This window comes from Stegodyphus dumicola, chromosome 12 (assembly GCF_044657685.1).
Source record: "Stegodyphus dumicola isolate Sdum_Otavi_A_Nest chromosome 12, ASM4465768v1".
Classification (NCBI taxonomy): Eukaryota; Metazoa; Arthropoda; class Arachnida; order Araneae; family Eresidae; genus Stegodyphus; species Stegodyphus dumicola.
The window spans coordinates 56414607-56429392 of NC_140779.1; the positions used below are offsets into that span (position 1 = coordinate 56414607).

Sequence of the window (14786 nt, forward strand, 5' to 3'; positions counted from 1 at the left end):
CGGGAATCTAGACTGAAGGGGCGATGATGTTCAAAGCAGAACGGCACATGTTGTCAGATAGTAAGAGAACTGAATAGTGTAGCTATTTAAATATCTTAGCATAGAAACACGTGCAGGTATAAAACATATACCTCAATGCATAGACTGTACAAATCCAGACGATACATACCTTTACATATTAAAAGACATTACTATTAAGTAAATACTAATTTAAATTGTAATGTGTATTAAGAAGGTTTTTGGTATATTGGTAAAGTCAACTAAAGAAGTAAACTTTAAATTCGGATATGTGCAGGTCAAACTCTTTTAGTTGTCGCGTGTATAATATGTCAGTTCGCTTATTAGGCAATTATTTTTCAGTGCCTCCGAACACCTCAATAAATGGTCTAAATATTTATTTTTTTTTTAAATTTTTCACATCATTACAAAGGAAAGTTTTGCCTATTATGACACTTTGAGCTTTAATTTTTCATTTATTTTTATTTATGACAGATTCAATCAGTTTACAGAATGTACATGTTCTGTCATATTTCAACAAGTTATGACAGAGAGCTAGAACTCGAACGCTCTTATTGTCGCTTTCCTCAGAGCATCCACTGGAATAACTCTAGACAGCTACATTTTGAAGAATAAAATCTAGTTAATTTTTTCGAAGTGTTACCTCTCGGAGGATTTCCTGCATTTAAAGATCCAAAAGATCAAATATATTCTTATCGCAAACAGAATATGATAAACTACACAAATTAAATTATTTTAGGAAATGTCTTGACATTGTAAAACTCAAATATTTAAACGATTTTGTTAACTTTTCTCTTGTTTAGAGAAGGAAAAACTACATACCTAAATTTGTTAAAGCTTTTAATGCTTTATTTATTTCTGTACAGATTTCCTGTCCGTTGAACATCAGAAACATTTAAAAAATGACTAAGCAATTGATAACAACATGGATATTAAAAAAAATCACAAAGCTTCTTTATCCGAATAGACAAGCTCAAGTACTCATGTATTTTTGGCAAAGGCTAAGCCTTTGCCTGTCGATTATTTGGCTGTCTCATCACTGAGAACATCCGTTCCCCAGGGTGCATCACAGAAGGTAGGCTGATACTACATCCACCGAAAAGAAGAAAATGTTTACACAAGCAACCAAACAACTAAGTGTTACGCTGGATTTGAATAACTCTCTAGAGCTTAGAATAACAAACAGCTTCTGCAATATAACAAAGTACACCGTTCAAGGCAACAAAAAAGATAAAAATAATGTTTATGAAAATCTATCATTTGCTTTACTGAGACACTTCGCATCCACCAACATCCTTAAACATTACTCATCTTGACTGAAAAAAAGATATTAAGTGAAACTTGAGGGGGTGGAGAATAGAATAAAAAAATGACTGGAAAAGAATATTATGCTGTCAAAATTTCATTCGAAAGAATGAAACAATTTCATTATAATGAGAAATTCTAACTAAAAACCATTTAGCGTTTCATTTAAACGAAATTTAAATGGGTAAAGGACTGATACCTGAGCATGTTTTGCTTGCAGATGCCATCTGAGCAAAGATAGGACATACACTCTAAAGTGATGCATATAGCCAAGGATTACATAACTTCCCAAAAGTCATTCAACCTGTTATTTGGAAACAACGACTGAAATCCTCTCTAGCTCTGCAACCAACAGCTTACACAAGAAGCATTCAACTTCCGGGTTTACGTTTAAATGGAACGGAATACCAAACTGCCAGTATTACGAGAATTTAATATGAATTTCTCTCTTTGGAATGTTTCAGGAAAAGGGAATTTTTGTATAATCCTGTTCTGAGAGGTCATTTGTTTTCCACGAGTGGTGGTGAAAGCCACTTCAGTTATACCCTTGGGAGGACGCGTAAAAAACAAAGCGGAATTTTAAAAGGTGGAGACGAGAACATTTTTCTTAGTATAAGCCTCAAAAAGAAAGATGACCTTGTTTAGTATCTAAATGTGCAAAAACAAAAGCTTCTTTTAAATTTAAAAAAAAGCCTCGCTGCCATTTTCTATTAACATATTATTTATCCTATAAACTTTCGCTGCTTGAGGAGCTGTTCTTGTGGTAGACAGACAGAACTGACTTGCAAACCTTATGGCAAATTCTCGCCCCATGCAAGAATTTAACTGTTAATACAACCAATAGCCTTTTATTTAAAATTAAACTTGCATTTATTTATCACTTCTGGTGGTTTTACGAATTCAAAATGACAATAAAAACCAAACCATAACTTCTTGTTGTACAAAAAGTGCAATCTGAATCTAGCCGCTGAAAATACCAAGTTTCAATTCGTTTACACGATATGGTTACAATCTGGCTGCGACGCAGCACCAACTCAAATCAGCTTACGGTTATGATTTATCATCTACGTTTAAAAGTATGGCCACTTGCCCATCTTGCCTACTTCCAAGAAAAATACCTAATGTCCTTACAACCTCTTATTAATAAAGACTGGTTCTTCAATGAAAATCTTCGCAAAAATTTACTTCGTGTATTTTTAATAAAATGTTTCACAACTAAAATACATAGCAACCTTTCTCATTTTACCTTACCTCGGACTAGGCATGTGCTTTAATGAATGTCCGTTCAAGAGATGTTTAGGTATACAATATCTTTGAAAGAAAACTGCATAATAGTGCATTCACATTCGATTTAGAGGAGTAAATTGCATTTTCAAGATAAACAAACTTGCATTTGTATTTTCATGATACTCCTAATCAAATTTTATAATATTCTTGTACGTAACTTGCCTGACAAAAAGCAAATACCTGCAGTACTGTTGCTCAAATACTGTTTACCAAAATGTTAGACAAAAGCGCAAATGCATAAAATGTTTGATAAATTCTGGAGCATTCTTTTGAAACATGTACGAGAGTCACATTTTATGAATGTTAATTTGAATTTTTTTTCCTTAATATTTTTTACGAATAATTGAATCAAGCTACTCAAATATCCTTTTGTCATTTCTTCCAGTTAATTAAACTCTGTCTAGACGTTCCAAATCTGTAATCCTCTTAAATTATTTACATTAAAATGCGTTGCTTAAAAGATTAAGAAATCCATTAGAGGCCAGAACTTGATTTAAAAATGTCGTTATGTAAGGCTTTATATGCATGTCAGCGCAGAATGAGCATTGGGTTTAGATGGTAAAAACGTTCACAAAGTCATCTTTAAATAAAGTATTAAAAATTATGAGAAAAAAATGAAAATTGCGAAAATTTTAATCGCAAAATGGTTTGAATTTTTAAAGAAATGATGTATGCAGTGAATAGAATCTGGTGTGTACTTTTGTTTTGATAAGGATTAAAGTGAGAAATGTTATATCTGAGAAAGGTTATTCTAAAATGCTGCATACAGCTGGAAATTATCGTGATTTTTTTAATTTTAAAATGCTGCGTTTTTCATTTGATTTATTTTTAAAATATTGATGCAATAGATACAGTTAATTTTGAACTAAATTTTTTAACCATACTTTAATAGGAAATTCATAAAATATACACTTAAAGAGCAGCAAATCCACATAAATATTTATAAGTAGTTTGGTTATGAAAAAGAAAGCTAGAACTATAGACATAACAGATATGAACAAACTTGAATTCCAAAATGTGACAGATATATAATAAAGAATATTTTGCTGCTTGAAGGTAAAATTCTTTAGCATTTTGAAAAGGCGCAGATTTCACAATTAATTAAATAAAAATATTAAAATCCATTAACTGTAAAAAAGTAAGTAGCTAAATCTAATTTTGTATTTTACCTAATTCTAAAATTCAATTTAACCATTTAAACTTGTATTCCCATCATAAAATTAGGATTACTTCAAATTCGTTATTAGACGAATTGCTTCGCCTCTCATCTATATATGAAAAAATAACAGGAAAACCCAGCAGATATATAAATTTACTGCTCGTTTCACAGTTCCTTTGTCTGAGTAGAGAAACCAACGAAAAATCATTGAGAGTCTTTTCAATGTATATATATTCTTTTGGTCATTATATACTCAAATCTCTACAAACTCACATAAACGGCGCGCCATAAAGCAACAGTGGATGGTCCAAAGTTGCGTATTCCCAAATATCTAAAGATTTCTGCATTGGTGTCATTTGGTGGATAATTCGTCACTAGCTGACTTAAGTCGACTGGGTCTCATACTCCCTCATGCTTACCCTTTAATTAAGTAGGGCAAGGAACAAGGAATTACTCCTTCTCCTGGTACAAGTGGTTAGCATATTCAGCTACAAAACTGGAGACACAGTCGTCAGGGAACTGCCAGAGATGGTCAAGCATGCTTGAAAAAATTGTTGCAAAATGTGAAATTTCGTAATCTCCCGCATGTGCTACAGCAAGGCGTATAAAACAGTGTATACATCTGTAACATTTGCAGCTATGGGCTGGCAAACAGAATTATTGATGAGTTACAACGTTGTTGTGTAATAAGGTGTATTTCTGGGAGACGGCTTGCCCGTCTAGTACGGCATTGATTGTTGATTCAGCAAAATCATTAGAGAGCACAGGTATATTCGCCTGCTAACAAGAAATTTAGAATAATATGTATTTTGTATGATTATACAAATGGTCCGTAATCCTCTTGTAGTGGCACAAATATTAGTGAGGGAGGTAAAAGGAGAAATGCGTAAAAGACGATAGAGTATCAACTTACATACCTAAGAGATTTGCGTGAGATATGTTTACTCTGCTAGAGCAATAAAGCAGCGTGAATTAAAAATTGCCCGAAAAGGCAAGACAACACCTCTCAATACATCGCAAATGGTGACAGCCCTTGAGGTAGGAAATACAATGGAACATAAATTGGCAAGAACTCGCTTACATATGTCGTATCAAATTCTAGAAGACGAGTAACATAATATTCGTTGACAATAATAATGCCTCAAAACTCTCAGATGCATTACGTTTGCCAATCTGTGGTTGTTAATACCGCGCGTGCGCGCCTCTATATAAATCCTATTCTGGGGATTGTGACCGATTGCGAAATCAACATTCTACGTGTTATTTTGCTCTTAATCACTCTTGAAAGAATTTTGGGGATTGTCATCAGGAATTCCGATAACTTTCCTTGTTAGAAGAAAATGCACCAAATACAGGTTTAATATGAAAAACAATGCAAGGTCATGTAAAATGTATCTGATATATTCTGCATATATATACACGTATTTTATACTTTAATGCATAAACTCTATTGAGTAAGTTTTAATTGTTTTTCATTTATTTTGTTATTAACTTTTACAGAACTGCGTATTGTTATACGGTTATATAATAATAGTGAAGGAAATATTTTCAAAACCTCTAAAGAAACAAATGCATGATATATTAAAAATTATGAATATTTCCCATTTAGCATCCCGAAAATGTAAAAAAATCTAGCGCCAAGATTACAAAAATTTAAAACTTTAAAAATATTAAAAAACGTTCAAAATTAATTGAGTTTTATATATAAAACTAAAAATGCACTATGAATAATTAAAAATAAAGAAAATGAATGGAAATTTTGAAAGCCATAAGAAAATGATAATTGTGTCTCGATATTTCAAAGAACTGACATCCATTGAATCGTTTTTAAAAGAGTTTTTAAAAACTGCTTAGCACAGTAATGTTATTCATAAATCATAGCATGAATTCTCGAAAGAAAATTTGCATTGACTTAATTTGGTAACATAAAATTTTTAGCAGAAGTAATATTCTCTTTAAAAGAAAAGAAATTTGTTAAGCGTATATAAAAATTACATTACAAAGATTTCAGATATGTAAAAGTAATTCTCACCTGAAGTGTTAAGATAATAAGCAGACGATGAGAAGAACTATTATCCATACCGCACTCTCTTCTCTCGACCTCCGCGTCGCCGATAAACTACCTGCAAAGAATGAAAAACTACATTTTATACCTTTCGTAGTAGTAAATTCTTGAATAAAAAATTGCAGCAAATCATATATTTAAATAATTTTAAAAGTCTGCAAGATCTTTCATAAAATTTATAAAATGAGGTGTTAATATATACAGGGATAAGCAGTCAAGACTGTACTTCTCCTAATTCCTTGGAATGTGACCACCATATGCTGGATTATAAGCACTTACACGGTTTGCCATACTGCCAGTGATGCCATTAATAATTGTCTGAGGAATGCTTTAACACGCTGAAAATACTTAAGTATATAAAACATAAGGCTGACAATTGCTTTTCCTTTTGCAATATTTAACTAATAAAAACACAGATATGCTCAATGGAAAACAGAGCTGGGGAACTGAAGAGTGAGGTAGCATGCAAAGTTCATACAAGCTGTTCAGAGTAGCACGAACAACACATACTTAAAATGCTGAAAAATTTCGTGTTGAAAAATTATTCGTGGAAAATGTTATAGAAAGACATCATGGCTTCGTGACCAAATCAATATAATTCTGATCTGCAAGTGCACCTAGATGGAAGACTAAAAGGCCCGCTGATCAAATATTAAAATGCCTTGCACATTATTCCAGGAACACAGCCTATATAATTTTTCCCGTTAGGACTAGCTTACAGTGTTGCTCACTTGATTTACAGACCATCTAACCTTCCCTACTTCGAGTCCTCCTTTCCAATGGCCTTCCCGTCTCGATTGTGTGTCAAGACAATCTTTGACGCTGGTGGCTTGGGTTCAGTAGAGTAATTCATGCTGCCAAGCTGGATCATAACTCACATCGTGCTAGTGTTTTCTGTTAGTTTGTGTAGACACAGGAGGATTTCCTCAGCTTAGATTTGATGTCCAAGTTTACTCTCAGTTTAGAAATGATCATTACACACCGTTCTTCTATTCCAAAAATCTATCAAAGAATTTCACCTCTGGCCACAATTTACTATCATTTTAGTTTGCCGTTTTGTAATCACTTGGATACCCAACTTTAGAACAGTGTTGAGATTTAGCTTAAAAACGTAGTTATATGTCTCTAAGTCAAAAGATCAAAATAAACCAAATCTAATAAATCAAAATATCTAAGGTCAAGGATTCTGAACCTGTCCTTTACAACGGGGGATGGTAAGTGTCCCGTCGACACGTTAAAGGAACCGCAAGCTTAAAGTAATTAACAATAATACCTTCAAAAATTAAAGCGTAAGTGATAATTATGCTTTACTTTGCATATAAACTTTACGTGTTTTTCGTAGGAAAAATTATTTCATAAAGGCAACATATTTCTGCACCATGAATGGAAAAATATGTTTCTTATGTATCACATCTAATAAATATTTAGCCTAAGATAAAAAGGCGATTCCATTATCTGCCTTTTTCGAGATCAGAATGGATTATTGTCCTAATTAGTGTACATCAAAGGACGTTTTAGTTAAGTAATATGTTCTTCTTCCATTTTTCCATTTCCCACTTTCGCAACGAAACCTTTAAAAGCTCTGTATGTTCCCCATTCACTTATTCTTAAGTAGCATATTTTTCATATATTTTAATGGCATAGTAGGAAACAAGCTACTTAGAATTCATTTCTTTGTATCAGATAAACCTCGCTGTTGACTGCAAGATTGGGATGTCAGCCAACGCAAAACTATGTTGGAATTCCAAAACTCCATCAAAGCTCCTAAAACATCATCTTAGAGGAAGAAGAAAACGAAGAAATCTCCTAGACAAAAGAAGTAAAAGCGAAAATTCCTCGCTGAATGTTTTGAATTTTTATGGATAAGAATTATTCCCATGGCCAACAATAGATGGCGCGGGTATTGATTTTTTTTTCTTTTTTGTTTGCGGATCAACCGTCTTGTTTTGAGGACAGTGTTCGTTAGATAAGTGGAAAAGCAGTTGGTTGTTTCGAAGAAAGAGCGGAGCTTTAATAAATTCCTTGAAATCAGTTTTCCATGGTTACTAAAAAAAAATTCGTGAAAGTATCAGAAGCACTTCGCGTCATCAATAGATTAATTTGCATTAGTTTCCGTGATTAATTTGTTATATTTAGTTTACTAAAACAAAACTTCTTAATAAAAAATTTACGTCTACTTTTTTTAAATTTATATAAATAGAAGAATGTACAAAAGTATATAATGTAAGCAAGGAGCTAAAGATTGTCAAAATATTTAATAAGTAAAATTGATTATTAAATATTAAAATATTTAAGAAAATTTGAAAGAATTTATATTTAGTTTAGTTTGTAACTTTTATTTTTAATTATAGTTATTTATATTAAATTTATATGTGAAATTTATATGTGATATATATGTGAAAAATCTAATCTGAAAATTTTTAAAACACAATTAGGTCTGAAAAATTTTTAAGCACTAAAATTCCAGAACTTTTTTAAATTATTATTTACATGAGAAAAAATTTGGAGCTGAAACGCCATTAAATTTGTTCCTTCAATAAGATGAAACAATACTGGCATACTTCCAACTTAGATTAAAATTGAATGTTAAAAGCATAAATGCTACATATTAATAATAGGAAGAATAAATTGTTTTAATTTATTCACTTAAAGGAATTTAAATCACCAAGTTTTGACTTTGCTTCGGCATATGGCGCTAATGACGCTGCGATTATAAATGATAACGCTGGTGGAGTGATGATTCTTTCTCGAGATTCTCGCAGATTATTCTTTCCCAAGAAGTTTCTTGCCTCAGTTATATAACGTTATTATGGTTTCACAGATGATTATAGATCTGTTCACAAGCATGCTTATTTATATTTTAGGTTGACAATTTCGGCATATGTAAAAATAAATAAAAATTTAAAGAGTTTTAATGAAGTCTTTGGGACTTGATATTGAAATTCATGTTCTCAATAGTCATAAATATTGGAGAACAGAAACAAATGAGAAGGAAATTCAGTCACTAAAATCGTTAGTAAATTATTAGAAATGATGCAGTATACCAATTATTCTGATTTTTAATACAATATGTCATAAATGATTCAGGTATTGCAAAGTTGCATATTGGGTAAGAACTATGGAGACAACTACGTTTGGTTTGTTATTCTTGCTACATACAAGTCTAGATAGTAGTAGAAATATACTTCACAACTTGAGAGTTACTATTTTATCATGAATATATTTTCCTTAAAAGAAGTACATACATTAAGTTTATAACTGAATAATCAATAAGTAAATTACTACATTGAAATGCGTTATATATCACCAGTTCTGTTATGAGATATATTAAAACTATACCAAAAACAATTAAAACATATAATTAAAAACGAAATTAATCTTCTTAAAACATCAAATATTTTATATATTTCTAAATTCCACGTTCTTCGTTTAGATTACAAACAAATAACGATACAAATATGTATCACATTCGATATATTTATACTTGTATAGATCATAATTCTCATGAGAGTATATATATTAGCCAGTTTCAGTTTGATGGTAATTTAAAACGTAAAGGTATTACGAATCTTATCATGATTTCACTTTATTTTGAGCTGAAAATATCCGGGCTTTCCTATTCCTCCTTGCATTCAAGAATATTTGCAACAGAATTTTCAAAAATTGCAAGAATTTGCTTCTCATTAACTATGGATGTGCAGCAGATGTCTAAAACTATTCCAAAGTATTCACAGACGCAGCTACATTGCACTCAAAATAGTTAAAAATGGCTTTAAATTTTCAGCTAGTAATCAATGGGCTTAGATATCTGCTTGCTCAACAGCTGTAGTGCAATAACGCGATTCAGAAGGTCGGTGAACTTTGTAGCTGCTGACTGGCTCTAACTGCTGAAGTGAAGGCAAATTCTCCAAACGAAGACATTCTTCAGGTTGCAGAGTAATGAATAAATAATATTTTATATAATACCGAGAGCAGATCAGCCACAACTGCCAGTCGTCAGGCGTAAGTATCCTTCAAAGAGATAAGAAAAGACCTGTTTGAAACAGACGCGGCCTTCAAAAAGCCTGAACAATGTCGAGCGGTTATTGTAGGCGGTATTATTCATGTTGCGCGAGCTGAGAGCGCGGTGAGAGTTAATTGCGTGTCTAAGGGGTTCTTCAATGGCGACAGCTGCGCCTGGCTTCCCCATTCATTTCCCGAAAAGCACACGAAATGGCTCTTTGCCATTCATTCAACTCGCCCCCCCTTCTTCGTGGTAAGGGGCCAGCCGTAGATCGGAAGCATTAGTTTTCTATTTGGAAATAATCGACGTTCGCTCCTCTGAACACTCACAGCTCAATAAGATCGCAAGCAGTTACAGATTCCTCACTATAGGCATGAGCTGGTGCCAGACACAAATCACTTCGGAGGGATTTTATACGGCTAACTAGGATCAGAACGATCTAGAATGAGATATTAAAATGCCAAATAGGCGGTCGAAGCAAATAAAGTGTGGTATTTAAGGATTTAGGCTGAGTTGTTACGCTAATGAAGATATACATTGCGTTTTGAATCCGCTTGTTGTTCTGTAGGTGAATATTATTAAATAGCTAGTAAACTAAATTGTGTAGTTGCCCCCCCCCTCTCCAGAGGTAAGTAAGTGAAAATTAAAATTCCTTTTTCTTATGTCCTTTTTTTTTTTTTTTAAATTTAAAGAAAATGAAGGTATTTTAGGAGATTAAGGTTCTGTATAAGATCAAATATGAGATATAAGACATACTCCTATTATGATATTGATGAATTATTTAAAGCTCCCTCTAAGTATGCAATATATTTAAGTAAGCTATTTCACTGTAGTTCCACAACCAGTAATTAAAAGATTTCTTATCTTTGGAAAAGTACTTATCGCAGCAATAGAGACGCAACTGTTAATAAACTGTCATCGAAATTAGTTATCTATAGTGACTGCTTTTTATTCAGTTACATCCCATGTATTATTTCAGTCAATCTTTTCGCTACGACATATTTTTAGTGGTAAAAAGACTCAGTATTTTTAATATAAGCGCTCAATTTAAAAAGTGTGTTACGTCTAAAACGTAATTTTACATTTATTTTCTTCCTTGTTTTTCAGTTCAAAGGGGCTTTGTCCCTGAGGGGCTATTGTTTTCGTTTTGCGATTTTGCGTCTAATCAATGTCCGTTTCACTTTTCAAAGTGTTGCGACTAAATTATATCGCCCTGTATCATATTTGAAAAAATTAAGTAAAGAAGAATCTGCATAAATGTATGAATGTTTCTCGCATTGTGATAAAACAACAGTATGTGGTCTGATGTCTGCTAGGCATTCAAACTGACCCTATTTCCAAATTAATAAAACAACAGTACCTAGAGCCATCGAATTTTGAATGACGTAATCCTACTGCGAATATGGGCATCTAGAAGCCCAAATTTGAAATTTGGAGTTTGTTTTATTATCGATTTCATAATCTGTAAAACTTTAATTATTTTTTGATTAACAAACTCAAGGATTTCAAAGCGAGCAATGGCAACGTTGTATAGAAAAAAAACATTTTTATCTTCAGTGCGTGGGTCTGTGTATCGGAAAATTCTAAGGATATACTCAATTTTTGCGACATTGCTCTTGAACTGCATTTTATGGTTTAAGTATGAAGAACATTTAGAAGACATTGAGGAAACTCTTTCCTATGTGTAATTATGTAGATTCTGTTAAATTCAGATGGAGTTTTGAATTATTTCAACAAAAACCAGCAATCCGTACGAGACGGCAGAGAAAATTATCGGTTAGAAGAGCAGTACGAAGGTGTTCTCATTAAAAGATCTAAAAATCTGAAGTACAAAACCTACATATTTCTTACGAAGTCAGAGAAGTGAATTTAGATTATAGCAAAGTATTCGGGGACTGCCTTCTAAGACTTTGTGGAGGAATTTTTTAGAGAAATTGACTCATATTCATATTACTCATGGGAAAAACCAATAAAATCTCAAATCCAATCTGTCAACTGGGATATGACACTGTGTCGAACTACCAGTTTTCAAAGGTAATGCCGCTTGGCCTTTGTTTGGTCACAGTAGTCGTAAAAGAAAAACCAAAGAACTATGTTAGTAGGTTAGAATATAAATATTTAACAAGTTATCTGTCAATAATGACAAATAACTATTCTTAACTAAACATATTCATTAATATTATTGAAACTTGATTATATGTCAATAACCTAGTGTCAATAATATTAATGAATATATTTAAATGGAACTATAAGTATGTTAGCATTTTGGAGCCATAAAAAAGAAATTATTAAAATAAAAAGATTATTACATACTAAAATAATATTCTGACACATTTTCGAAGAATATTTGAAGGTGAGACTATATAGAATAAAAGTTTACTTTATATCCTTTATCCCCTTTTTTGGTTAGGAAAGATTCTTTCTCAAGTTGTATTAGTAATAAGGATTTAAAATTACGTGGTAGCATTTTTTGGGGAAAAGTTTACTTACCTTAAAGCAATGTTTAGTTGCAATATACGTCTTTTCTACCCATTAGAATTTTTCCGTGAGAAATGTGTACGTAAAATTATGTTAGTAGAAAAGGAGCATTGAACTCGGTGTTGTGACCAAATTACCTCATTTAAGGACAGCAAAAATAAGTCAAAATATAATTTTATAATAACACACTTTAAGGAAACAAAAACCATTAATCTATACTAGCTATTATTGTGAATTTGTTTTTCTTAATATCTGCTCGTTTTAAAAATGAAGATAAAATCTGCAAGCGATGCAATTTTAAACGAGATTTGGCTTTTTGGACCCTTTGTTCCAAATATGTTTCATTACATATGTGTATTCTGTACCAGATTAGACTCTATACTATCTGCTTGCTTGCATAGCCTGTAGTATTTATATATCTTAGTGGATAAAGTCTCCAATGCAGCAGCATCTGCCCAACGTGTATTCCATACGTACATATAAAATTAATAATTAAACAGATATTGCAGTTTTTTTCTTGAGTGTTCAGCTTAAGCTTTGTATACAATGCCAAATGTCCTTTGTATAAATTTAAGAGATTACTGTAAAGTTATCTTTTTTTCTTTTCTTTAATCAATCACATCGTTAGATATGTATTTATTTAGTATAATAAATAGTCTTTAACGTAGTAAAACTTAAAAGTTCTTGTGATTATAATACAATTTAATTAAAGAACATGAGAATTAAATTCCTCTAAACAAAGAATTAGTACTTTTATCTGATAAGCTGTCTTAAAACATTTATAATTTTAATCATTTTAAAGATATTCGAAGCACTTTTATGTCCTAGCAATATGATTAAGTTAATATTAAATAGCGAGATATATTATTTGGATTATGATAAAGCAAACAAGAGTTACCTGCGTAGGGAAAGGGATGCCTTTGTGAAGCGCATTTTAAGAGAACCAGCCCACACTCAAACCTTACAACAAATTAGTAATGAATTTATTGTTATTATTATTATTATTATTATTATTATTTGGTAACAGTTTCACCTCATTTATATCAGATTTTTTTTTTACTTTAATGTGAAGACGCATTTTAAATGCGAATTTTACATTATCAACAAATATATACAAATAAAGTATTTGCTTTACAGGCAAGTGAGTGGTTCATAAAATAAAAAAATTATTAGTCAAAGAAAATATGATTTATTCATTAAAACCCTACTAACATTTTGCATTCAATAATTCAGTTCTAACTTAGTTAAGAATTTAGAGGACAAATTTATAACTTTTAATAATTTTATAAATGTTACTCTCGTATTCAGTGATCTTGCATAACAATAAATCATTTCCACACCATCCAGATGTAAGTAATTTCCAAATAATAAAAATGGAAATTCTTTGCGGAATAAAAACAGTTGTCGTAGTAACAGCAATAAAATGTAAAAACAACCGAATAATGCAAAGTTTCATAAATGTTTTAAGCGATCTTCTTCTTTTAATAACAAAAATTAATTTTCATTCCCTAGTTTAACAGTAAAAATTCCATTCACTAATTTAACACATAAAATTGTTACAGAAGTTGGTTAACTCCTAAAACATTTAAACATTTTTAAATATTCTAAGAACTAGTTTTGATAGAATATAAATTTCTAAATAACCAATTAAAAAGAAACAAAAGATTTTCGAAAAATACATTTTAGTAATTAGCGAAATTTTATCTTTTGCAGGAAAAGACTGATATCATCAATTAAGACATAATAATGAGATAGATACATTTAAATAATTATTTGTAATACTAATTATTTAAGATCTTTTTTCATTTTTAAATTTATCCAGAATATTTCATTTCAAATAATTTTATGTTTTATAAGCGCCTTTATTTCATTGAATGTTTTGAAGTAAAACAAAATGTAAAAAATAAAGGAAACTCTGCTCGATTATGCTTTTAATTCTTTGCTTATTATTTGAAGTCGTAATTTTTCTTATATACGTGAGCTTTTCATTTAATCTTTTCTTATCTCTTATGTAGCGTATATTACTTTAAAAGTATTACTTCTATCAAAGATAGAAAGGTATTATTTTTATACACGTTGCAATTTAGTTTCACCTAGATTTATAAACCGTTTAACATGTGAATGTCCCGAGATACGAACTGTTAGCATATCGCATTGCAACTTGTAGATTTGAAATTATTCTAATACGAACTGTAAAATTAATTTTAACATTGCAGTGCATATTTTTATAATTGAAATTTGAGTTTGGAAAACATTTTCTATAAGTTTCGTAAAGTAATTGCATACATGGAAAATATATGCATAATTAATAATTTAATAGAGAATATATTATAATTCCAGTTATTAATTTACATAAAAGTACACATTTACTTTCAAAATTTCATATGAGATAATTTTCATTCATATATTCTCTACTAAATTAAATTTTATCTTTGCAGCAATAGCGCAGGATTTTACTTTTTAAGTCTTTT

At 31.1% G+C, this 14786-nt stretch overlaps 1 protein-coding gene across 4 annotated transcripts in view; it reads right to left on the reverse strand.

Annotated features, from left to right (window-relative positions):
• The window catches only part of LOC118197446 (uncharacterized), an 873067-nt gene that overhangs the window by 114026 nt on the left and 744255 nt on the right, over positions 1 to 14786 (reverse strand). For all 4 annotated transcript variants that reach the window (XM_085827733.1, XM_085827736.1, XM_085827734.1 and 1 more), the window contains one exon: positions 5802 to 5892. In XM_085827733.1, the coding sequence (XP_085683859.1) occupies positions 5810 to 5892 (83 nt within the window). In that variant the 3' untranslated portion in view covers positions 5802 to 5809. The remainder of the gene's footprint in view (positions 1 to 5801; positions 5893 to 14786) is intronic.